Genomic DNA, 27,201 nt, shown 5'->3' on the forward strand with positions numbered 1-27,201 from the left:
TTTCCATAGCTTTTTTCTTGGTCCGGCAATTAAAGGGTTAAACTCATTTGGATTCATGTTGAGTGGACAGATGGTGAGAGTGAGAATAAATAATAATTATGTTGGCATCATAATGACGTCGCTCAGTGAGTGCAGTCGGATTCTTTTTAGTCCTGATGAATTCTTCTTCACATCATTTCTTAACCCGATAACATTTTTCATCGAGGCCAAGGAAAAGGAAAAGACAAAGAAAGAGCTAAAGTTGAAGAGCTAAATTCAAGCACTTTCAATTACCCATGTCTACACTGAAAGAACAGAAACGTTGACTTTAATTCAATATATTATGTCAACAGATTCCACATAACTGTATTGTGTTAGTTGAAAGCAATAATATTAAGTTTAAAAAAAAGAAGTGTTTTCAGTGTGTCTATTTTTCAGTGTCTTCCTTGTTTTCACTCAAATGTCTAAACTTTCAAGACTCTTTAACACTTTCATCCTCACCTGGGAGGTGATGACCTCGATGGAGGCCATGAAGCGGTCTGCGATGATGGAAACCCCCAGGAACATGTACATGAGCGAGGCGAAGTAGATCACCGCCCGGGCCACCTGCTCGCCCACCGCCGGCCGGTTGGGCTGCCAGACGGGCAGCAGGATGCCGGGCCGGCACATGGACACCTCCCCACACTTCTCCTTTTTGGCAGGTGTGGTGCTGTTACTGTAAGGCATGGAGGGCGGGAAGAAGGAGGGGAACATGGAGGGGGAGGCCGAGCGGGCCTCAGGGTCACTGCTGGGGAAGCTGCTGGGGTCACTGCGCTGGGACTCCGACTGGCAGGGAGGCAGTGGGAGGAGGAAGAGGAGGATGAGGAAGAGGAAGGGGGCGGGAGCGGCCAAGAGAGACATGGCGGCGTGTTGTCCCACAAGAAGACAGCGGGGATAGGCTGAGGAAGAGGGACGTGGGGGGGGGGAGATACTGCGTAGAGCTGAGGGCGGTGCGACTAGCTCACCTACAGGGGGAGGAAGAGAGAAGAGAAAAACAGAGAATGAGTTTTTGTAACAGAAGACAAGTTTACAATTCTAACGGCAACAGGAAGCCTTTTTTTCTCTTTGGTTACAGCTTGTTCCATTTTGTTTTGACAAGGCACACATGAGAGGAGTCTCACTGAACACCAAACACCTTTCAGAGGACTGGACATGTTCACCTGAGTGAAAGATGTTATGCTGAAGCTGTTGAGTCCTTTTTCATGAAACAAGAGGAAATTGTGTGTCTGTCTGTCTGTGTGTCTGTGTGTCTGTCTGTGTGTCTGTCTGTCTGTCTGTGTGTCTGTCTGTGTGTCTGTCTGTGTGTCTGTGTGTCTGTCTGTGTGTCTGTCTGTGTGTCTGTGTGTCTGTCTGTGTGTCTGTCTGTGTGTCTGTCTGTCTGTCTGTCTGTCTGTCTGTGTGTGTGTGTCTGTGTGTCTGTCTGTGTGTCTGTGTGTCTGTCTGTCTGTGTGTCTGTCTGTCTGTCTGTCTGTCTGTCTGTCTGTCTGTGTGTGTGTCTGTGTGTCTGTCTGTGTGTCTGTGTGTCTGTCTGTCTGTCTGTGGGTCTGTCTGTGTGTCTGTCTGTCTGTCTGTCTGTCTGTCTGTGTGTCTGTGTGTCTGTCTGTCTGTCTGTCTGTCTGTCTGTGTGTCTGTGTGTCTGTCTGTCTGTCTGTCTGTCTGTCTTTTGACACTGGAGTCAGCAACATAACTTCCAGACTGGGAAATTAGTCTATGAGAGGAGCTGAGAATGCATCATTTGTCTTACAGAGGTCTGTATCCTCTGAGTGTCATTTTAGTTTTCTAACTTGTAATCCGGAGAAATTTTGTGAGCTGTGATTCATAGCAGATGACACCGGTGGTCCATCGAAGGCCGTGGGCAAACCATGGTGGTCTGACAATAAAGACGTTATTTATATGAGCATGTTTCTAGACTTTCCCCACCCCATGCTACTTCGGATGAGGGCTGTAATTAAATATCAATACAAAATCATAATGCAATATTAAAAATTGTATACAATATTTCATCTATTCTCCAAAAAACTATAGACGTTTAATTCATAGATTAAATGCAGAAGAGGACTCATTGCAGTACAATAAACAGTCCTGAGTGCAATACTCTTTTAAATACATAACATTATGCACTTTGGAACTTTTTGAATTTATATATTTTATGCCATTGCTCTTAATTATGTATTAGCCCCTGTATGATTGGGCTTATTCAAAGCCTCTACCCAAATAATGTTACAATTATAAAACACAAGATCAATATACAAGCAATTACTTCATTCAATAAGAAATGGTAAACTTTAAGAACAGCATATACTATACTTACATTTCAAATAAAATATGACTGATGTGACTATAACCAGACATCATTGGTCAAAATATTTGTAAGGTATGTTTTAAAACAATGCTTTGAGCGCAATGCATGGTACTATTAGGGGCCACAATCCAGCCTTTGTTATTTACCTGTGACTGTGTGTGTGTGTGTGTGTGTGTGTGTGTGTGTGTGTGTGTGTGTGTGTGTGTGTGTGTGTGTGTGTGTGTGTGTGTGTGTGAACAAATGCCAACAGACCCCAGTGTGAGACCAAAGGCTGGAGAGAACCGGTTTCCTATGGTAATCGTTGTCCTCCACCCTTCCATCAGTGAGGATGAAAGCCCTGCCAACATCTTCTGATTTTCACCTCAGCTGATCTCAGTGAACGGCATATAAAAACACATGTTTCAATTGGCTTTCCTCTCTTAAGTTCTATTCCCTCTATTTCTGCATAGCTTTTTCTTCCCTATGGAGTTTCTCTACATGAAATGAATACAAATGTAAGTATGACCGTCCATGTTGTTATCCAGGGGGCAATCTTTTATTTAACCTTTAAAAGTAAACCGTAATCATTGTGAGAGACCATTTTACACAGTGCATATCAAAGTTGTTGATCTAAAACACTCATGTAAACTCAGGACTTGCCATAAAAGGAAAGTCTCACTGTATCATGACTCCAGCAGCCTGTTGCTTTATTTGAATAATTTCCGTTCACACAATAATAAACCAAGGTCAGCCTGTTGGCGATCAGTTTGATAAACCTGACCACACTGACAGGGAAAGCAAATATTGTGACAGGACAAGCTGGATATTTATACCCTGTGAGGTTTCCTGTGTCACTAGACAACATGTTTATTCTCTGTGTTTGCTTCTCGGTATCTCCTGTGACCCGACAGGACACCACAGAGCTGCAGAATAATGTTGTCAACGAACACAACAGCAGAGAAAAACAAGAATCCCCGTCAGGCAGAAAGTGTCTGTTTGTTCTGACGAGTCGCTCCAGGCCTGGAGTGACATTACACTGCAATTAGCAGAGGACGTGTTTAAGCAAAACAGACAGAGATTGATGAGAATTAGTTCAAATGAAATGATATTAAACTGAGGAGCTGAGATCATCTATTAGCAGGAAAATATTATTTGTCTTCCATTCATCCTCTGTACACCCTAACACCCTCAGAAATCAGACACTCATTTAAATTCACCATAGGAGTGTGTCTGCTGTTGATAAGGGGTTTTAAAATGTGTCAAGGTACATGTAGGGGTCTATTAATTTCATGTCTCCTGTTTAGTTATCGGTTTCATTTATTTTGTAGCAACAAAGAGTGTCAGTGCTGGGAGCATGTCATAACGGAAAGGAAACACTAAATGAAGATGAGACTGCTGATTCACACATGAGCCAACAGAATCTGATTATTTATTTTATTTGAATTAACCCACCTTAACTGCATTTATGTACTCTTGCAATTTGAACAAAAGCATCAATTTAATAGAGATGAATCATCATCAAACAAGAGTTAACACATGTTCGTGAGTCAGTGCCTAAGCATACCATCGGCTGTTCTTAAGCCTTCAAAAATGCAGGTATGTTTTTTGAGCATGTCAATTCATTTATTTTTCAAATTTGGAGCAGTTATAAAATAATTGTTATCTGTGAAATTGGGATGTTGATAGCGGTATGATTGATGGTTGGAGGTAGAGTTTAAGGAGAACTTGATGATGAGTAAAAGATAAGCAATGGATGGAAGATGAAAGAGAAAAATAGGAAATATACCAGAAATGTTTTACAGGATAATTATTTGATCAGTATTTTTGGAACAGCCTCAGCACATAAGCTAAATATTGAATACTGTGATACGCTTCTTCAGTACACTGGAGGGATATTATATTCACTCGTTTAGTAATCCAACATAATACATTATCAACACTTATTGTTATTAGTTAGTCTTAGAGAGATATTGCTGTTTGGTGTGTTGAGCTGCACTTGTGTTCTGCAGTCAGAGGTGGAAGAGATACTTACTTATTATTCTTAAGTAAGGTAGAAGTACCAGAGTGTAGGAATACTCTGTTACAGTAAAAGTCCTGCATTCAAAGTGTGACTTAAGTGAAAGTAGAAAAGTATTCTCATCAAAATATAGTGAAAATAGCGACAGTAAAAGTAGTCGTTGTGCAGATTGGTCCATTTCAGAATAATATATATGATATGTTTTATAATGATTGATCATGAAAGTGTTCTCAAAGCTGGTAAAGGAGCAGCTAGTTTGAATGGCTTTGTAGACTGCAGGGTAGCTGGTGGATTTACTCCAGATGGAACTAAAGTCTGATTTAAGAAATAATAAAATCCTTTGGCTGAGAAAATGAAAGGAGATGTGTAAGGGCTGGGATTGAGGAGGAATAAAAAGTAGGGAAGGGAGGTGCAGAAGGAGTGATGGAGGGATAAAGGGAGGGTAAGAGAAGGTGTGACGGGGGACTGAAGGAGGGATGAAGGGTTGAGTAAAGAGGAGTAAAATAAGGGATAGGGGTCATTTGAGTCATGGAGGAACAAAAGGAGGGATTTGATAGATAAGGAAGAGGGATTGATAGAAAAGAAGGTGGGATAGAAAAAAGTGGCATGAGTCATTAAAGGATTCATCGAAAGTGATCAAAGTGAAGAAAGGGATAAAAGGAAGGATGGAGAGGGCAGAGAGGGGAAGGAGTGATAAAGTGTAGTAAGGAGTACAAAGGACAGGAAGGATGAGTGTGTGAGAGGGGAGGAGAGGATGAAAAAAGGAGGGATTGGAGTATCATCCTAAACATGTTTATAGTCACCATCCAGGGTATAGGCAAGTGTGGTACCATGGCAACAACGAGAGAAGTGGGACAATCAAGAGGGGAGGGTGCTGAAGGTGGGGGGAGAGAGAGAGAAACGGAGGTAGACATACTATATACCTACTATTATAGTACCTATTATATTGTAATTTAGCCATAAAATACAGAGGTTCAATTTCAGTCCATTTTGCCACACACACACACACACACACACACACACACACACACACACACACACACACACACACACACACACACACACACACACACACACACACACACACACACACACACACACACACACACACACACACACACACACACACACACACACACACACACACACACACACACACACACACACACACACACACAGACACACACACACACACACACACACACACACACACACACACACACACACACACACACACACACACACACACACACACACACACACACACACACACACACACACACACACACACACACACACACACACACACTCCTCTGCCATCATGCATGTTACAGTAATTGCCTTCGTTAGCCTCTGACTGTAACTCCCCCGCTCATCAAACAGCCATTTCAACAGTGCATTAAACAATAATTGCCAATACTGTATCTGTTCTGTCCTTTTTATTCCATTTGGTTCTGACCGGGCAGAAAGGTGAATTTCACAGATTGCTGTAACGTGTGTGTGTTCTGTGGCACCAACGGGAGGACATACTCAGTTTTCTCTTTATGTGCCATAACAATACTGTTTATTCAAGGCTACAACTAGAGGAAATGCTTCAACTACACACACTTCACTCATTGTGCCTTATCTGAGGGTTTGCGTGCTCTGTGTCTCAGGCCGTCTGGGTGTCCAGCTGCTGGATGTCCCCGTGTCCAGCTGCTGTCAACCAGACCCCCAGAAACATGTGGAGAGGTGGACCCGTCGACGCAGGGCCTGTCATATTCATAAGATTGCTTTGTACCATGTCTGAATACGGTTTACCATCCTCTCCACCCCTCTGCCGCAAAGCCGTATCTGGGTATACTTGCATCAATATCCTTGGATATTTTTTTATGTTGTGGCAACAGATTAAAAGCTTGCCAATTGCAAATGTATGATCAATGTATCTATTTTAGATCAATAGTTTGGTCTTGTAAAAGGCAATAATAATGATTTCAAAATGCTATCCAAACATGTCATATACAGCCCTCTGGTGATACTAGGATGAATGTCTGCTGGTCCACATGTGTGATATCTGGCATGGAGTCCACACTGACAGAGAAATACTTAGCAAGTTTGACTGCTGATGACTTCATCCAGCAATCTCTGTCCCATCAGCTGTATGAATTCCTCACACACATTTAGTGAGAGGTAGGACGGATTTCCTCTGCCGGCATTTCTGTATTTCTGAAAAAGGATCAAACTGACTGATCAGCTCCATGCTACCCAAATAGTTGCCATTGTTGGTGTCCCCAAACCTGTGGCTGTCACCCCTAAAAGCAAGTCCCTGCTCTGCCAGATAATTGACTACAGTGACAACCCTGTGTCCAATACTCACACTCCTCATTAAACTGTGTAACGACGGGAGCTGGCTCGCGCCCGCGAACGAGACGTTTTTGTTGTTGTTTTGCTGTTTGTTAAGTTATACAAGACAGAATGATATGATGATCTCTGTGCTACGGGTGCTCCGTGCATCCAAGGATTAGAGACTGTTGGATGCTGCATGGTCTGTATTGACTTATACAAATCATGCAGTTGGATTTGAACAGTGTATGTGTATACTGTCATCTAAACCACGTCTTTAGCTTGGTCTTTATTAAAAGTCACCGAAGCATGATGTTTAACATGATATTTTGTTTTACATTTACATTCAACTCAGTTTGTAATGAGGTCCAGTGGAACTGACCCACAGCAAGTTGAGCTTTTCTCCGGCTCATATTCTATGTGCTGCCAGTACCTCTGTTACTCGCGTTAACCGAATATTTTCCGTCTATGACGGAATTTTTCCAAGAATGACGGAAAAATCTGAAAGCAGTCCGTCATTTTGACAGATTAGAACACAACTCGGAACAGCGCCAAAATGTCCACCCGCGGCCCACATTATATTACATCCTTAGTGGCCAGGTCGACTGAGGGCGATCTACTGTACTCTACTGTAACTATTATTTAGTCATTCACACCCCTGTCCAGTTGGTGGCGAGTGTGTGCATATTAAGTAGCTATTGTCTAGTCTTGTTTTTGACCTCGTTGATTACCTCGTTGTTTAACCGGCTTTAGCAATCGCAAAATGTCACGGCAGCTGATCGTCCGAAGCTTTTTTAATAAGCCCAGTAATTGTGATGGTGTGGATAAACGAGGTGAAAAGAGGGATTGATGCGGTGGAGGATGAAGGACAAGCCAGTAAGACTAAAACTGACAACGTTCAGCCAGCGGCAGAGGGGCAAGCAAGTGGCAAGGAAAAATAAATCATTCATATTCGTGTTGACATGAAAAGTGACCACACGGTCGGTGTCTCTGTTCATCTTTTTTTTTCTCCATGCCCTTAAAAGTTCTGTATGAATCATAAAAAAAAAGGAATGAATGAACATTTGCTGCTCAGTACCAAAACCTAAATATTAAATATGTCTCATCATTAAAACATGAAAAATAAAATGACGGGTAATAATGGATTATGACGGAAACGCAACCACTGGTTATTCCCTTTGCTCCTCTCACTGCAGTGCATCTGTCTGTTTGTCTCAGGGACCACATGTACAGACGCAACACATTCTCACTCCCAACTCGTCCTATAATGACGTTATGTCAGGATCCCTTGGCGTCGCTATCAAACACAGTGGGGGCCCTTTAGCGTCGATTTTCAACTATCAGGGAGTCCCATTGACTTGCATAGTGCTCCGTGAACGTTGATGATATACGAGTTTAGATCGCGGAGAAATGCTCCCCGCCGACCCATTCTCACAGCGTTTATCAACCTTTTTCTTACTCAACATCAAGCCACACTTATTGATTTTACTTCTTTATTTTAATTGTATTATGTCGGACTTTTGATGCCGTCAGTTAGGGCCCCCCCCACTGCGTTTGATAGTGACGCCAAGGGATCCTGACATAACGTCACTATCGGACGAGTTGGGAGTGAGAATGTGTTGACAGATGATAGATGCAATGTGCATATTTATATTGCTTGCAGTTGTTGTTGTGAGTACCACTCCATAATCTCCATTATCTGTACTTTGTCCACATCCATTTATTCCATGATGGTGTTTCTGTTTGCATTCATGGAATTACTGTATCTGACTCCATATGTTAAGTCTGTTCAGGGACTTGAACCAGCGACCCTACGGCTCGGACAGAAGGGTTCAAGCTTAATTCAATACAATTTAGAATTGGGCAATGGTAAATTATTATCATGATGATTCCAATTGTAATCTTGTTTGAAGGAGATGATTTCAAACTGATACACAGTGAAACGAAACATCGAAACATTTCCGAAACATTTCTGAAAACATTTCCGTTAGCAGGTAATTACCGGACTATGACCGGATATGCTGATGTTTAAAACTCAGTTAATGGGAGTCATTTTTATATTGCTTCAGTTTATAATTGTAACAGATCGAAAAATTCAGGTTCATTTTTCAATAAATGATTCCACAAACAACAAACAACATAATTATTACATTCAAACAAACTACTTGTAGTAGATAAAGTACATTATTCAAGAGTTTACATTAACTTTGAATAATAACACGGGAGAAACGGATGCTCTCTTTTCCTCTCTCCCTCCCTCTCTCTCCTGACAGCCCGTCAGTTTCTCATGCAGCTCACTAAACAGTGGGCGGGGCTTCAGGTGATCATGCAGAGCTGCATGACTCCATCAGACTCAGCAGCTGATCTGATCTCTCTCTCGGGTCCGGTTATACTTCACTCGCGTTTATGTCCATATCGATCAGATCCAGCTCTCCTGATCGGCCTTTATAGAGAGAACCGATCAAACTACTAAGAGTGAATATCGGCCGATAATGACCGGCGGCCAATCGATCAGAGCATCCCTAATTATTACCGGACATTTTGACCGGCAGGTTTTGAATTTACCGGTTTTTAATAAATAAAAAGCTAAAAACCGGTTATTACCGGCTAACGGAAATCCTGCTCCTCATCACTTCACCGCTCCCATGTTTTTTTTGGTTGTGTTGCCATAAGTTAGTCTCTCTCCGTTTATAGCGGCCAAAATCATAAAAATATAAGAAAGAAATATAACGCAAAGTGCCGCTGAGGCACCCGTCAGCGAATCTTACGCATGGGTAAAAATCAAGGTCCGAGCAAAAGTCGTTTCAGTGCAATTTATTGTCAACACATCAAGCATTTCTCTTCCTTCTTACCCGATGGTAAAAAACCATAAGCCTACCGGGTGCGCCGCCCACTACCACCTGTTTCCCATATTTATAATGAGCCGGTCTCCCCTCCCCCGGTGCCCAAAGGCTGTCTTTACAAAACAGAGGCATGGTACAACTTATTTGATCAACTTAAATAAGAATTAAAAGGAATATTTACTATAAACAAAAAAGAACAATAAAATAAATGGATAACTATTAAATAATATAAGCTCCTAGATATGGCTTCATCATACCGGCCCCTAATTGTGATGCAATAGCAAATCAATTACAACAAAACATTCTATGGAGCCAGGTAACACCTTGAAATATTTGAGACTACGCAAAATATCTAATTACATTTTTGTTTATCATACAAAATCTACTAATATGCATATATACATTCAACAAGTCATTTCAATTAGCCCCCACTTAGATCCCCCCCAAAGTTCATGCTGCATCAGTGTCTTTGGTGGTTTCACCACTCACTGTCCCTGAGGCAGGAGACAATAGTCAAAGGGTATCAGTGTAGTTTGAAATGGAGAGGTTTGTGTATGGAAAGATGTAAGAAAGATAGTATGTGTGTGTGCAGGGGATACGGGGTAGGGCATTGGCTAGCTCTTGGCTCAGTTGGCTTCCAGGAGTAGACAGAGCTTACTAATGGGCCTTTGCAGGATGTTAGTCTTGGTCTGAACTAACACACTTCTGACCAGACCTTTGGGTCCGGGCAGGGTTTTAACCACACGGCCGAGGGGCCACGAGTTCCTTGGTGCCGTTTCATCGACGATGACCACAATATCATTGGGTTGAAGATTCCTTCTAGTGTTGACCCACTTTTGCCTTTGCTGCATGAGTGGCAGATATTCTTTAGCCCACCTCTGCCAGAAGAGGTCTGCAATGTATTGAACTTGTCTCCATCTCTTTCTGGTGTAGAGGTCATCTTTGCAGAAGAGTCCAGGTGGTAAGAGTGGTTTGGTTTTCAGCTGCAGCAGGTGGTTTGGCGTGAGGGGTTCTAAATCATTAGGATCAGCTGACACAGTTGGGATTGGTCTGTCATTGAGAATAGATTCAACTTCACAAAAGGCAGTTTGTAGCATTTCATCATCCATGACCTGATGTTGAAGAACTGAAAAGAGTACTTTTTTCACCAGCCGGATCAGTCTTTCCCACACTCCTCCAAAGTGTGCTCCTGATGGGGGATTGAACAGCCACCTGACTTGCTCAGAGAGCAGGGAATCCTGGATCCTTTTGTGATCAAGCTGGTTTAGAGCAGTCTCCAGTTCTTTCTGAGCGCCTACAAAGTTGGTCCCACGATCTGTTCTGATTGTTAGAGTTGGTCCTCTTCGACATGAAAGCCGCCTTATGGCGTTGATGCAGGAGTTAGTATCCAGGGTACTCACCACCTCCAGATGAATAGCTCGACTCACAAGGCAGGTGAATATTACCCCCCACCGCTTCACCTGGCCTCGACCTCTTTTAACCACGATGGGTCCGAAATAGTCAATTCCCACATGAGAGAAAGGTGGAAGTTCTGGAGCCACACGATCTTCAGGTAGGTTAGCCATTTTTTGTTCTCCAACTCTAGCTTGCATGCGTCTACAAAAAACACAAGCCTTTATTATTTTCCTTGCAGAAGAGTTGGCAGAGGGTAACCAGAATGTCTGGCCTAGTCTGGAGAGCATGTGGTTCCTCCCAGAGTGTCCGACCTGCTGATGAATATCGCGTAGAATCAGTTTGGATATGTGGGAGTTTTTTGGAAGGATTAACGGGTTTCTCAAATGTACTGGCATAGCAGATTTACTTATGCGTCCTCCAATCCGTAGGATACCTTCATCCAGAATAGGATCAACTTTGCGTAAGGGGCTGTCAGCTTTAACATATTTTCCTTTCCTTAGCAGCATCAGCTCAGATTCAAAGTAGCGCTCTTGTTCGTAGTGAATGATGGATTTCTCTGCTTCCTCCAAATCCTCCACAGATAGTCCTTGTTGTCTTTCTGCAGTTTTGGAGCGGGTCACTGGTGCTTTAGCTCTTTTGGATTGAAGCAGTCTTTTGAGTTTCAACAACCAACCAACTGCTCTCTGTAGTTTTTTCCAAGAGGAGTAGTGTTCAATGAGGTCGGTGGTTGCACAGTTATTTATTTTCAAGCTGTTTAACAGAGATGTCCTTTTTGATCTCTGGATCATTAAGGAGGATGTGGCCAAGATCCTTTGGCACTTCGGGCCATTCACTTTCCTCCTTTGAAAGGAAGTCAGGGCCATTCAACCATCTTGTGGACTCCAAGAATGGTTCAATATTCAATCCACGTGATGCAAAGTCTGCTGGATTGTCCTTGGAACTTACATGCCTCCATTGGCTTTCTTGGGACAAGTTGTGAATCACAGCTATCCTATTAGCAACGTAGGTATGGAATCTTTTTGTTTGGTTGTGGATGTATTTTAGTACTGATGTACTATCTGTCCAGAAGGTTGATTTCTGTAGTTTCATGTTTAGTTCCTTCTGTAACATCCTGTCAACTTTTACAGCAAGTGTAGCAGCTGCGAGCTCCAGTCTGGGAATGGTGATTTGCTTCAGAGGATTGACTCTGGATTTCCCGAGAATGAATGACACATGAGTATCTCCTTTGTGGTTCGTGAATCTAATGTAGCTTGCAGTGCCATGCCCTTTTTCACTTGCGTCACAGAAGTGATGCAGCTCAGCAGTCCTTATGAGTCCAACATGTTCAGGCTTCATGCACCTGTTCACTTCAAATCTGCCCAGCTGATCTAGTTCTGCTATCCATCTTTGCCATGACTTTGAAAGGTGTTCTGGGATTGGTTCATCCCATCCACACTTATCAATGCAGAGTCCTCTAAGGATTTGCTTCGCCTTGAGGATGAATGGTGAAAGGAAACCGAGGGGGTCGTAAATAGAACTGACAATAGAAAGAACTGTTCTTCTTGTAGGAACTCTGTGTTTGATGGCAGCAGTGAAGGTAAATGTATCTCTCACAATATTCCACTGGATGCCTAGAACTCTTTCTAGAGGTGTTTTTTCGTTGTCCAGATCTAGTTGCTCCACTGGTTTAGCTCTGTGCACTTCAGGGATGGTTCTAAGCACGTCTTGGCTATTACTCACCCATTTGGTAAGAGTAAATCCTCCTTCGGCACATGCCTTCATTAGATCCTTGGTAAGGTTGATAGCTTGAGTTGTAGAAGCCACTGATTTGAGACAATCATCCACATAGAAGCTGCGCTGAATGGTTTCCAGTACTTCCGTGCTGTATTTACTGATATTGTCTCTTGACACTTGTTGCAAGGCAAAGCTGGCTATGCTTGGGGATGATACTGCACCAAAGAGATGCACATTCATCCGATAGACCTCCAGTGGTTTGCTGATGTCTCCTTGAGGCCACCACAAAAACCTGAGATAGTCACGGTGGTCTTCCTGTACTTGTACTTGGTAGTACATTGCTTCAATGTCAGCCATTATTGCAATTTTCTCCTGACGGAAACGAAGCAAGACGCCTAGAAGGGGATTAGTCAAGTCCGGACCTTGGAGGAGTGCAGCATTAAGGGACTTTCCTTTAAATGAAGATGAACAGTCAAATACAACCCTGAGTTTCTTCTTTCTTTTATGGTAAACCCCATGATGCGGTATGTACCAGAGCCTGCCGTCTGATCTTTGTGGCTGATCTTTTTCGGCATAGCCCTTGTCCAGTACCTTTTCCATGAAGGCTTTATATTCTTCAGCGTAAACTGAATCCCTCTTGAATTTCCCAGCAAGGTTGGCTGTGCGATGTAGTGCCATGTTGTAATTGTTAGGCAGGGCCAAGTCCTTATCACGGAAGGGTAGAGGTAAGTTGTAATGTCCGTTTTTGATGATTATTGAACTTTCAGCCAAGTCCATGAATTTCCTGTCCTCACATGACATCTCTCTTTTTTCCTCATATTCTTTTTCAGGGAAATCCCGGTTGTACTGTGAGACTAGCTGGTCCCTCAGATTATCCAGTGAAATTCTATTGACGGTTGCTGACCTTGTTTCAGAAGTATCCAAAGCAGTGTGAGATTTGAGGGGCCCATTGACCACCCATCCAAACATTGTCTTCACTGCATATGGTCCATTACCCTGACTGTGGATTATATCCCAGGGTTCCAAGGCTTTGGGAACATTCATCCCTATCAGCATTTCAATGTCTGCATTAATTTCCTTGATTTGGATCTGACTGAGATGAGGCCATTTTTCAAGATCGGAGTGTGTGAGAAGGTTTTCCGTTGAGACAGGAATCTTAGTTTGTGTATACACTTTGGGCAAGTTGATAAATTGTCCTCCATCTATGTTTCCTATTTCCAGACCTGTGATTTCATTGCTTTTTGCATTCCTTTTTTGTCCCATTGTGCGGAGTAGAATTTCAGTCTTTCGTCCTTTAGTATTCAGTTGGTTCATTAGGTTTTCAGTACAGAATGTGGCCGTGCTCCCAGGGTCAAGAAAGGCGTAGGTTTGAATATACTTGCTTCCTTTTGCTGCTTTAACTTGCACCGGAACAATAGCAAGAGCACAATCCTCACCGGCCCCTGTTGACTGATCAGCTGATACCTTCGCACTGTTGATGGACGCTCGCTTTGGTTCTGTTCTACTGTTTTGCAGGGTGACTTGTTTTGAATTTAAATCATCACTATGCAGCAGTGTTGGATGTTTCCTTTGGCATGTTAGACAGTTTAGCTTCAATGTACAGTCTTTGCTCATGTGACCCTTCTTAAGGCAACCAAAACAGTAACCATTTGTCTTTAGATAATTAACCTTTTGGTCGTGAGGCTCTGATTTTAGTTTTAAGCAGTCCACTACTGCATGCCTGCCTTGACAGAAACTACATAGGGTTGCAGGGGCAGCTTTGATGTAGGTGGGTTGCTGCACCTTAAATGCCTGTAGTCTGGTGTCATGATGTTCAGTTGCGGCGACAGCCGTGGCAAAGTTACTGCTCCTTTTAGGTGTTCTGAGGTCAGTTGTCCTATTGTTGGTGATTATCCTTTTAGTGGGATTTGAGTCTTTAATTTCTCCAAACACTGGGTGTAATAATATGTCAGAATGCTTTTCGGTGAATTCGACCAGATGTTTGAATCTAGCCCTGATGTTCTTCTTTTGAAATTCTTCATACGCTGTTGTGCGCCATCTTTCCCTGAGCTTATATGGTAGCTTGGATACAATTAGTCTTAACGTTGATGTGACGTCTAGCTCATCCATGTACTCCAAGTCCTGCATGGCGTTAAGGCATTCTCTTAGGTATAGTGAGTAGGCATGAAGAGATTGTCCATCATCTGGCTTGATAGCTGTCCAGTTGAGTGCCTTATCCAGATAAGCATTTGCAATTTTCATTTCGTTTCCATAGTGTCTCTTTAAAAGTTGCATGGCCTCTGAATATCCTCTTTGTGCATCCATGTGAAGACAGCTACGGATCAGATCTCTGGCTTGACCTGATGTAAACTGTTCAAGAAAGTAGAGCCTGTCCTGGCAGTCACTAGTTTTCTCTTCAATTAGGTATCTGAATGCATGCATGAAAGGTTGATAAGAGAGTGGGTCCCCATTAAACACAGGCACCTCTCTCTTAGGTAGCAGGGATAGATTTTGTTGCATTATCATGAGATCAGCTATGTCCTTTTGTCTCTGTGCCAGTGTGTTGAGGTTTTCCTGAGTAAAAATGTTGATTGCAGGACTTTCCAGTTGCGGGCTTGATGCACCATTTGCTTGCCGAGATCTTTTATGGAAATCCACAATTGTTCTATGTAGTGGAGTTTTAGGTACAGCAGCTACTTCAATAAATTCCAAGACAGAAGTGTCTGTATACGTTTGCTCCACATTTTCCAGTTGACCTTCTTCATCTAAATAAGCATTCATAGCATCCCCAAGATGATCATCCTCATGTGGGCTGAGAAGTACCCTCATTTTGGCATCTGCTGCTGCAATCTGTGATTCCATCTCCACCTTTTCCATCTTTGATTTGAGAATGGTTTCCTCCAGTCGCAGTGCATGCATGTGCTTTAAAGCAGCACACTAACGGCCCGTCCACACAGCAGCTTTTGGCGATTTGTCCATCGCTTCCAGCGCGTCTCCGCCCATTGACTTTGAATGGGGATGACGTCACTTTCCCTCGCTTGTCGCCGAATTGCATTGTGGGGGGGCGAGGCGAAGATTTCCAGGATTTCCAGGATGTTCAGGATTCCAAAGTTGAACATTGTTCAACTTTTGAGGCTGAGCTGGAAGCGACAGCCAATCAGATCCGTTTATGCAAATCTGACAGTTCAAGCGCTAGCCAATCAAACCGCGTGCAAGCTGGGAGAACCAGACCCGCAGTTCATTTCTATATTCCACAAAAATGGAGGAGAACTTAGTTATTGCGGTAGCAAATCACCCGGTTCTTTATGACCAGTCCCTATTTACTTACCGGGATACAAACCGGAGGAACCAGGCATGGGGGGAGGTGGCAGAGGCTGTGGGGGGAAACTGGTAGGTTTTCGCTCGTTTGGGGATTTTATATCCAGTTTACTTCGTTGCTAGTTTACTTCGTTGCTAGCAAGCATAGACAGTATCATTAGCCAGCATGGAATGTAGCATAAAATAGCACCATAAACATTAATCTCATAAATGTTCAAAATGTTAAAAAAATAAATGTTCATCATAGCCCTTCCTATTTGACAATAGTGTAGAAGAACCGGGTTTTTTTGCTTTGTATGTCGGGGGCGGGATATTCATGTGATATTCATGTGATTGGTTGTTGGTCGCGAAATCCCCAAGCTGTCAGACACGCCCAGCTCCAGGATTTTCAAGATTTGGTCAAAGCTGCTGTGTGGACACACCGTTAGCCTCCAGAGCTGCCCTTTCTGCTGATGCTAACTTAGCAGCAGATGAGGCCCTTGATGTTGAAGTCCTTTTGGAGGTATTGGAGATACTGTCAAGTGGATCAACTTGTAGTTGTGCAATACGTTCTCTTCTCCATGCTTTAACTTCCTTTGCAAAGTAATTAAAGTTCATAATTCTGGGTTCATACCAGTCCGTTGCATCAATGTCCTTTTCCTCTTCAGATAAGAGTTGTTGGAGAGAATGATGCACTTTATTGAATTCATCCATAGCAGTTTTAAACATATCCATGCAATCATCAACATCATCAACATTTCCATCGTCAGTGAGCAGGGCTTTAGTTTCATTTAGTTTTCTTGTGCACACTCCAAGTTTCCCTCTGCGTGTGGCCGTGAGGGATTTTAAAAGATCCTCTGCCTCAAAGGCAGTTTTAGGTTCAGTCATTTTTACTTGAGAGTTGCTTTTAATTGTATTCAATACCTTTGATCAGATTGCGTCTGCGTTAATCCATCACGCTGTTCTCCGCAGCGTGCGTAAAGCTGGCTTGCACAGACATCCTTATTTCTTTGATGAAGCGCTTAATCATTCCATCCATAACCTTTGACACGTTTGGCTCATATCTTCATTTGCGTATGCATCCATTGATTAAATCACAACAAGCATGACTCATTCATTTTTCCTCTTGTTTACTCACGAGTCCCACGTGCTCTGCCTCGCGTACAAACATTTCCAACTCGAGGCCGGCGTCCGTCCTCTTTTCCACGCGACTCACGGAAGTTTCAATAAGGAAATCCTTTTCTCCCTCTTTGCAGCGGGCCATCCACAGAAAAAGGGTTTCCAAAAAAAATAGTATCCATTCATGAGGCGGGTTTTTTACTATTTAGCGGCCAAAATCATAAAAATATAAGAAAGAAATATAACGCAAAGTGCCGCAGAGGCACCCGTCAGCGAATCTTACGCATGGGTAAAAATCAAGGTCCGAGCAAAAGTCGTTTCAGTGCAATTTATTGTCAACACATCAAGCATTTCTCTTCCTTCTTACCCGATGGTAAAAAACCATAAGCCTACCGGGTGCACCGCCCACTACCACCTGTTTCCCATATTTATAATGAGCCGGTCTCCCCTCCCCCGGTGCCCAAAGGCTGTCTTTACAAAACAGAGGCATGGTACAACTTATTTGATCAACTTAAATAAGAATTAAAAGGAAGATTTACTATAAACAAAAAAGAACAATAAAATAAATGGATAACTATTAAATAATATAAGCTCCTAGATATGGCTTCATCACCGTTGGTGCGCTGGGCTAATGCTAATAATGCTAATGCCAGCAAATACAATGGCGGCTTCACAAAACTTTTCCGAGTTTTACGGGGCGTGGTTTGCAATTCGCCCAGCCAATCAGAAATTGGAACTTTTTTCTCCCCGGGAAAGTACCTGCTCTCTAGCAGGGACTGAAAAGGGGCGGAAAGTTCTCATGAACTAAGTTCTCTTTTTGGTGTGAACGCAAAATCCCAGGAACTATCGGAACTAAAAGGGAAAAGTACTCTGGTGTGAAAGCGCCTATTGTGTTTGTGCAGGTTGCACAAACTCCAGCCTGTCAGGACATCGAGTCCGGACCGGAGCTAGATTTCGTTCCTGGGTGCATTTTGTGCAGGCGAAGACGCCATGGGCTGGCATTTCCCACACAAGCACCTATCAAAAACAACGTTTATCATGAAACTGTATTACATCTCTCTCCCCCCCATCGCTGCTCTCTCTCTCTCCCCCCTTCGCTCCTCTCTCTCTCCCCTCCGGTACAGCACCGTAAGACGTAGTGTGGAGTTGCATTAGGTAATGCGAGATACGGCTGATACTTGCACATTGTATCAACAGTTCTGCCAGTAACGTTACATATACTGTAATCAATACTACTTTAGGCTCGTTGCTGCTCGTTGCTGCTCAAGCGGACAAGTTTCTGTGTCACCGATACAGCGAGAACAAGTGAAACTCATCCTGAGCACACACAAACACTCACAGCCGAAGTAAAAACAATAAGTGTGGCTTGATATTGAGAAAGAAAAAGGTTTATAACGCTGTGAGATTGGGTCGTCTATTACCAGCGTTCAGGGAGCTCTATGCAAGTCAATGGGGACTCCCTGTTAGTTAGCCAAGGGATCCTGGTGTGTGAGGTGCCCCGCGGATTGGTCCATTTGGGCCAATCCGGTCATTTGTTGTTGATTTGGGTGTTCACACGTCACAGAACCCAGGAAAAAAACAATGGAAAAAGATAAATGTCCAACAAGGCGTTCTGGGGCAGCACAGACAGGTATTTTCTGTGTTAGAGTTTTACTCCTTACAGGGTGTACTTTGAGGGTTTGTGACTCTGCAGACCGTTTACATGCATAAAACCTTCATAACACACAAGGGGACAGGTAATAACCGGAAAAGCATGACATGGGCCCTTTAAAGCATTGCAAGTACTATGGCATTTTGATATCAATTATGAGAAACCTGAATGGGTTAATAAGTGAGACAACAAAATTAAATTATCTTATTTAAGAGAAATGCCATTAATTAATTATGATTGAATATTAGTACCTACAGTAGGGTTATGAAACACACATTTAAAAGACAATTATTTTTTATATTGATGCAATAGAAAGATACAACTCTGCTTCTATCTAAAATATTTGCGAGAGGAAATCTGTAGCCATCAGGTACTGAACGTTCAATGGAGCTACTGTAGTTATTTCAGGGTTCACTAACAGAACTCAAATCTCATCCATGTTGAGATTGCCTTTGCAAATATAAAAAATCTATCCTGTTTCTTATCAAATATCCTTCAAATCACATCAAGGAGCAAAAACATGGAGAAAGGCCAGCATGCTGCTTCACTAACAATACGTTTTCAACTTTCTAAAATATGTTGCTTTGTCGTAATGTAAACACACCTCCAGTGTGTATCAACCTCATCAATGTAACACACACACACACACACACTGTACAGAAGCACTAATAGTTAATGAGCTTTGCTTCACTTCATCCATAAAAGCATCAATGTCACATCTGGCTGAGAACAATTCAGCCGACACACACGTCAGCGTGTGTACGCAAACATACAAATCATTCTGATGAGGCCTGGCTGCTTAATGCAGGGTAATTTACCACTGTACTGATGTAACCATACAGTACTGACACACACAGACACACACATACATGTGCATACTGTAAACAGAAAAATGAAGAGAAATTAGCTATCATAGTTGTCAGGGCTGAGATGAAGGACTTAGGAGGCCCTTGTGCGTATCACACCATACACACACATATGAGAGGCCGTCTAGCTCACCGCTCATACTTGGTCTTACAAACAATATCAGAATCTCCCATGTACACCACCAGACTCTTTCACACACAGTATCATACCGTCGTTAACGTACTGTCATTCCTTCCTTCATTTACTATCATACATAAATAACTATTCTCTCTCACACACAAAAACAAAATCTCTTAACCCTTCTCTTGCGTTTCGGGTCAAAAGTGACCGAATGACTTTTATTTTAATCATAAATATTGTGTTTTTCATCCAATTGCTTCAATACTTTATGTTATCCTCCACACTAGGCTTCTGAACATATACACTTGATGATCACCACTTGCATTGAATGTTGAGTGATTTATTCAACAGTGAAACACCCTTGATGTTTTTGGTCAGATTTGACCGCCATAGAATGAATGGGTTTGAGTGTATTATGTTCATCCTGCAGATGGAAAACATTTATATACACACACACACGTTACAGGAACTTCTCCCTTTCTCGCGCTGTATGATTAATCTATGTTCACACTGAGACAGTACAACACATAAAGAGAACAGTACACCTATTGTGCAAGTACAAGCAGGTCACACAGTATGATCACAAATAGATAAACGCTGTTAAAAATCAGTTTTTATTAAAAAGTACAGGCTGCATACAGTATGTGTTCTCAGCCTTGGAGAAACTTATTTTAACGTGTGCCTACTTTGTTCATGTACCAGAGGTGGGGACTCGAGTCACATGACTTGACTCGAGTCGGACTCGAGTCGCATATTTTTGGACTTGAGACTTACTTGACTAACATTGATAAAATACTTGACTTGACTTTGACTTGGTATTCATGACTTGAGACTTGACTTAAGCTTGAGACAGATGACTTGAAAGGACTTGACTTTTTAATATTCAATATTTGCGTATGTTTTTGTAGTGAGATATTACATTTAGTTTTTTCTAAATGTGATTGGGTGATTATAGCGCTGTGCGCGCAAACCTGGCAACCCACTAGACGGCAGGAGTGTCAGTTAACATGGCAGCGGCTAGCGTTACTCCAAAAATAGTCAAATTTGGATTCAAGGTTTATGTTGTCGATGACGGTAATAAGAAGAGAACAACGGTATGCAGGGTCTGCAGCATAAAGATCAGTGACACGACCACCACAACTATGGGCTCAGAACAGTCTCATAATACACACATGCACACAGAAGGATTCACACTTGTATTTCCGGATCCACACTTGTGTTTTTCAATGCACACACAAATGTGTTCCGTTTCATATACATGTAAATACAATCCAAATACAGAAAAAAGTTTTACATATGTATTTTTGATCCTCACATATTTGTTTTCCGTTTAAATCCTCTGAACCTGCTAACACAAACCGCTTTCTGTGCACGGATCGCTTTGCATTCGTGTGTGGGTTTTTTGAGACTCCCCTGACGGTCACCCGATTCGTACTTGTAATTTTTTCTATCTATAGCCAATCAGATGTCTCCTTCATTCTAAGCCAATCACATGAGCGCGCCCCCACGAGGGTAGATTTATTGCGTTCATGACGTAGCTCTTCATGTACGCATTTTGCGCAGTCCAGAGCTGACAGGTCCATGGAGCCTGCCTGCAGGCGCTAATCTCAGGACACCTCCACTCTCAGTACAGCGCCACTTTCCGAACAGGAAATGCATGCAAATACAAGCCTTTATATTATTAAGGTACAGCGCCACTTTCCGAACCATTGATGAATTCTTGTGTACACAAAAACGGCAGGCAAAACCGTTTTAAATGTGTGTTTCCTGTATGGCGATACAGCTGGATCTGATCGATATGGACATAAACGCGAGTGAAGTATAACCGGACGCGAGAGAGAGATCAGATGCTGAGTCTGACGGAGACACGCAGCTCTGCATGATCACCTGATGCTCCGACCTCTGTTTAGCGAGCTGACCGGACAGCGCAAAATGCGTACATGAAGAGCTACGTCATGAACGCAAGAAATCATACCCTCGTGGGGGCGCGCTCATGTGATTGGCTTAGAATGAAGGAGACATCTGATTGGCTCTAGATAGAAAGAATTACGAGTACGAATCGGGTGACCGTCAGGGGAGTCTCAAAAAACCTATTATTATTATCAGAAGTTACTGTAAACTTTTGAATAATAGTTCATCTACTTTTAGTAGTTTGTTTAAATGTTTTAATTATGTTATTATTCCTGTGCCGTTGTTGAAGATCGTCCAGACCCTGATGTGTCTTTTAAAGTAAAAAACTCTGCCGTCAAAGCGGACTTGTTTTTTGAAGTTCTTTTTTGTGTATTTTTGGATTGCCCGCGTTTGAAGTGGAGTATTGGATTAAAATAACAAATTTGGATATTTAAATAACGCCAATCAAAGAAAAATGATGCAAGACGCCACATCAAAGGACAGAAGTGGATCTTCTGACGAGGTAAATCTTAAAGACTTGACATCCTGAAAATCCACTCAAGGCGTGAATCCAAAGGATCTGTTGAAAAAGGTAACAAACAGAAATATGAGAAGATAACGTTTCCTTCTGCCCCTAAACTACAGCTGTTTTTCTCTCCAACACAACCATCACTCACAGGATACATGTTCAAGCTTCAATATGAAAATAGAAAATGAGGAAACAAATTCCATAAAGGTGGATGGATCTAGTTTTGTTTGCCCTGCTGGTCACATAAGCAAAGACTATTGGAGATATTTGAAGTGCAGTGTGTGTCACCAGAAGCAACGGTCAGCCCTTCACATTGAAGATGAGGACACAGGCACATCCTTCAACAAAGCACATGTTTCACCTGGACAGTCAGAGACAAGTGTTCATACTGGGGCCGGTGGACAGGGCAATGGATTCAGCCCTGGCTGCCCTGTTGTAGTAACCTCTCAGCTTGCATTGGAACAACAAGAAAAGATGTCCATCAAACCTCAAACCCATCAGCATTTACAAGAAAGAACATCAACAGTGCAATGTGAAAAGCACAGAGTGAGGAGCAGGGAAGAAACCACAAAGAGGAGACCAGCTCCAAGACATCACAGCCTCACCAAAGTCATAAACATCAGACTGAAACACAGGATGAGGAAATGGAATCCGACCTGGTGTGAACAGTGATGGAGACACAGAGGAGCCTCGATATGAAGAGGATTTGGAGGATTTGGACGACAGAGCGAATGGAGAAGGCCCAGAAAAGAATTTCCAACAGGAGATATTTTCTTTATTGCAAATACAAACGGAACCTGGATGAGGGAAAGGACGGACAAGGATCGGTCAGCTCTGCGAGCCCCAAATGAAGACCAGTGTCATGTAGAGACCTGTTTGAAGATCCGCCTGCTCCTGGATACAGCAGCGTAGCATCACGAACATGTATTCTTTCTGTTTCTCTAGACTATTTTTCTTTCTCTCCATTTCTTTTCCAGGAATCTGTTGCCTGAAAACTGTGCAGATGATTATTTGTATGTTGTATGGATAGGATAAAGATAGAGTATAGCTCCATTTATATATATTTAAGTAATTGTGTGTTTACACTGGCCACAATTAGGGGCCGGAATGTTGGAGCTATATATCTCTTTATATTATTTAATAGTTTAACATTTATTTTCTTGCTGTTTATAGTGTTTATTGTATGTATTCTTAGTTAACGTCATAAGTTAACCTGTTAAACCCCGAGCCTGTTTTTCAGGTTTCAGGCTCGAAAATGACATTCCCAGAACAAATGACCATATCTTCCCTTCTAAAAGGGTTAAATTAATAATATTTTTTTCTCAAAGTAATGATAAACCTGTGAGTTGGATGTAGAAAAGTCAGAATCAAAATAGATGTTTTTTATTTGAAAGAAAATTCAGATTGAACATGGTAAAAAACTGTAAATTATAGTGTCCGTCCAAAAGATATTTTGTACTTATAGTGAAAACTAAACTTGGATGATGGGTTAGTAGACTAAAAGCTTTAGGAATCCAAAGTACAACATATAATAAGTACCCTGTATCAAGATTGATGCAAAACAAGTGATATGTGACCTTTTTAGACAGATTTAGCAAAAAAAAACCTCTTCTGGGGTAATTTGGGTGGATTTTCCATATCTCTGGCCCACCTTGCTGGATTTTGACATGTGACATCTCTTTCTGACCGTCAGAGCCAATGGAATCGAGGGGAAATCACAGAGTCCTTATTTGGTAATGTGTGTGTGTTAGACTTCCGCATTGCCAAGACCGGAAGCAGCAGCCACTCTGGTGGCTACCATTAGCAGCTAACTTTTGCTCTGCGATTTTTACATAAAAATGGAATTATGCATTATAAATGAAATAATTTTTTTATACATAGACGTTAAAAACCTATGGATTAACCGATTCAGCCGCGTTTTTTCTCGTTTTAATGCCATTGAACACGTCTTTTGATCAGATTGACAGCTACGGTGAGACGATCTCCCTAGAAGCTCCGTAAAGGTACGTGTTGTGATGTCTGTGTTTGCTTCCCCTGTCGCGAGTTCGGATCACTCAGTGATGATACTATACCTAAATAATCTGTGGAACCTCAGCTTTAATCGGATATCTTATATATGCAGCTACGATAAGTAATAAGGGTACTTTTATCTTGAGTTCTGTGCCAATGTCCGTTAGCATTTTTCGCTAAGGGGTCATTTAGATGCTTCTTATAAGACTTGTGTTTTGTTTTGGTAAAAATGGTTTGTATCGTCAGTTAGCTGAGATTATTTCCGTTAATCTGGTATAACACATTAATAGGTTCTTAAATATTAAGATCCCCTGAGACACAGTGTCGTGAAAAAAAAAAACAGGGTCCCCGGTTTAACAGGTTTTAAAGTAGTTTCTATGCTTTTATTTTGAAGGCATGTTTGGGCACTGGGTGATTAGAGCACCTGGTGTAATTGTATATATTGGAGACAGGTGGAGGTGGGAGCCAGAGCACTAGTAGGCAAACGGTTTTTTACCAGGGTGTTTCAAGCCACACAAAGGAAAGCCATAGGAAAGGCTTAAGGAAAGAGATATAGGAAACCTGTTCATTGTATTTTGTTATAGGAATAAAATGCACAACGGAGAATCTTGTCTGGACCTGGATCATTGCCCTGCGTAAGATCCGCTAACTAGTGCCTCAGCGGCTGTATTATTTTAAGTTAATTATCTGTTTTAGTTCTATATGATTTTGGCCGCTACAATGTTGTTTTTGTTTGTAGAAGTGCATCATTCCTTGATTTATTGTAAAATGAATCTGAACTTTTTGATCTGTTATGATGATAAACTGAAGCAATTTCTAAATGAACCCAATTAAGTGAGTTTTAAATCGTCGTACTTAGTTTATAAGGAAATTATGAAGAGGAACAAAAACTAGAGAATGCAATTCCTGAAGAAATTGCTAGTGGGAATGCTTTATGCTGAAAATCTGATGCTAAACTGCTATGCTGAAATGTAATGTGTAAGAAGAAAGTGAAGAATTGAGATTGAAATGATACATGAACACTGGGGGCTTGAATGTGTGATGAGAGAAGAAAAGAAAGTGAAAAGGCTTGGAAAAGCAGCAGAATACTTGAACTGCAAACTTTTGAACTAACTTGATGGTGAATGATCTGTCGCCATGCCAACGGCATTTGATGACATCCCATAATACGCTTAGATGCGTTGATGGCTGCATCGTTACCAAACCTGTGAAGTTTTGGGGCGTTTGGAGCATTTTCACTGAAGCTTTGAGAAAACCGTGTTTCAAGGCGAGCATTGTGTTGCCATGCCAGCGGCATTTGAAGAACTCTCCAAACTGTCCCGTAGATGTCTTCACGGCTGGACTGTTAGCACACTGCTATCTGAAGTCTGCTGCTCTGAGCATGTCAGCTGGAGTGATGACATCGTGTTCCATTACACAGGTGTTTATATTTGAACTAACGAGCTCTGTAGAGATCACAGGTTTCCATTGTTCTGAATGAGAGATAAACCTCTTACATGTGAACATTTTGTGGAAGAACCGTAACAGATATCTGTCAAATTTCAAAACGTGAAGCATGTCAAGGAAGTTGAGTATCTTAAGTGTAATTTTTGTGTACTTTTGGGTTAATAATGTGGCCTTTTTGGCAGTTTAACTAAAGGTGTGCGGCTGCCGCCGTGAGGAAATATCTGCCTGAAATTACAATGGGCTTCAATGGAGGAATTTTGAAGGTTTTTGTCACTTCATGCCCTCAAGAGGCATTTTGTTGAATTATTTTTGCTTAATTATTTGTCATTTATCAAGCTACGAGATGTTTTCCTACGTTTGTCATGAAAAATTATGTCTCAGGAATGTAGGGTTTGGGAATTATGGCAGTTTAAAAAATATATATGAAGGCAAATTTCAAGATTTTCTACCCTCTAGCTGTGACATCACGCACTGTAGTTAATGTTAAAATGTGAAGAAAACCTCTAAAACAAGGTCTGAACAATGTTTAATATCTATAAAAGTAAGAATCAGATTTAAAAGTTGTTTTAGAGGAATAATGTCAGAAAGATGTGTAACATTTTAAAGTTGGAATGAGGTTTCTGAGTGAAAGTATGAATGAACAGTTAGCAGTTGAAGTCGCATGAAGATTTGCTGAAGTCTGAAGATTTCCTCCATTGACTTCAATGTTAAACATTTGATGAATTATGGGATGTATCTCTGGAATTATGAAAGTTATGAATGAGAAAAGTAATAGCAATCGATTTCCGACCGAGCTGAACGTTTTGATGTTTGAACGGAGTTTCTGCGATGTGGAATGTGGGAGGAGAAGCGCGGCAAAATACCGGCGGAATAATAATAAACTTTTCGTCCGTAGAATAACATAATGCTGTTAACAGCATTCCAACTAAATGATTTGAAAACGATATCTATGTAGGTGCTGACGCTGTTGGCGGTTCTAGTCTTAACAGACATTTAAATTAAATATGTGTAATGGCAAATGCCATATATGATTTTCTTACCTGGAATTCTGCCTTTTTGAACAGACTTTTTGAGTCCTAGCTATATTGTCTGCAGTTCTGGGGTTAATATGAATCTAATATGATTGTCATCGGTCTAAATTATATTTCAAATGATTAACTGTATGTAATGAAGATCATAGTGTGGGTTGAATCCATTTTCATAACCACTGTCTTTGAACTGATTTAAATGCGGAAACTGGGCTTATTCATCAGACTTTTGTATGACTTGACTTGCTTGACCTGAGCAATGACTTGACTTGACTTGCTTGACCTGAGCAATGACTTGACTTGACTCTCACCACAGTGACTTGGGACTTGCTTGATACTTGTAGGTCAAGACTTGAGACTTGCTCATGACTTGCACATGTAGGACTTACTCCCACCTCTGTCATGTACTGTTGAGGTTTAATTTCAGTAGTTGTGTGCTATAATGTATTTACAAAGTGTGAAGAGGAGGCAACTTTAGAATAGCGAACCTGTTCTGGTCAATTAGAGTCAAACTAATAGCTTATTGGTTATGAACAAGACTTCACTTTAGAATAGGGAACATGTTCTTAGATAGAAATACCTCATTTTTAGTTATTTAGACTCAATTAACACTTATAGTTTCATGTCTTGTTTCATAAGAATAGATCATATTTGTTAAGTGTTATTGTGGGAGAAT

General features: G+C 41.7%; 1 protein-coding gene across 1 annotated transcript in view; it reads right to left on the reverse strand.

Annotated features, from left to right (window-relative positions):
- Nucleotides 1-27,201, reverse strand: part of LOC117561906 (sodium/calcium exchanger 2-like) — a gene marked incomplete at its 5' end in the record, with an annotated part of 291,101 nt that overhangs the window by 123,738 nt on the left and 140,162 nt on the right. Inside the window, 1 exon segment of the mRNA XM_034239574.1 lies at nucleotides 481-983. Coding sequence (XP_034095465.1) covers nucleotides 481-879 — 399 coding nt within the window.

This window comes from Gymnodraco acuticeps, unplaced genomic scaffold (genome assembly GCF_902827175.1).
Source record: "Gymnodraco acuticeps unplaced genomic scaffold, fGymAcu1.1, whole genome shotgun sequence".
In the NCBI taxonomy this organism is placed as follows: Eukaryota; Metazoa; Chordata; class Actinopteri; order Perciformes; family Bathydraconidae; genus Gymnodraco; species Gymnodraco acuticeps.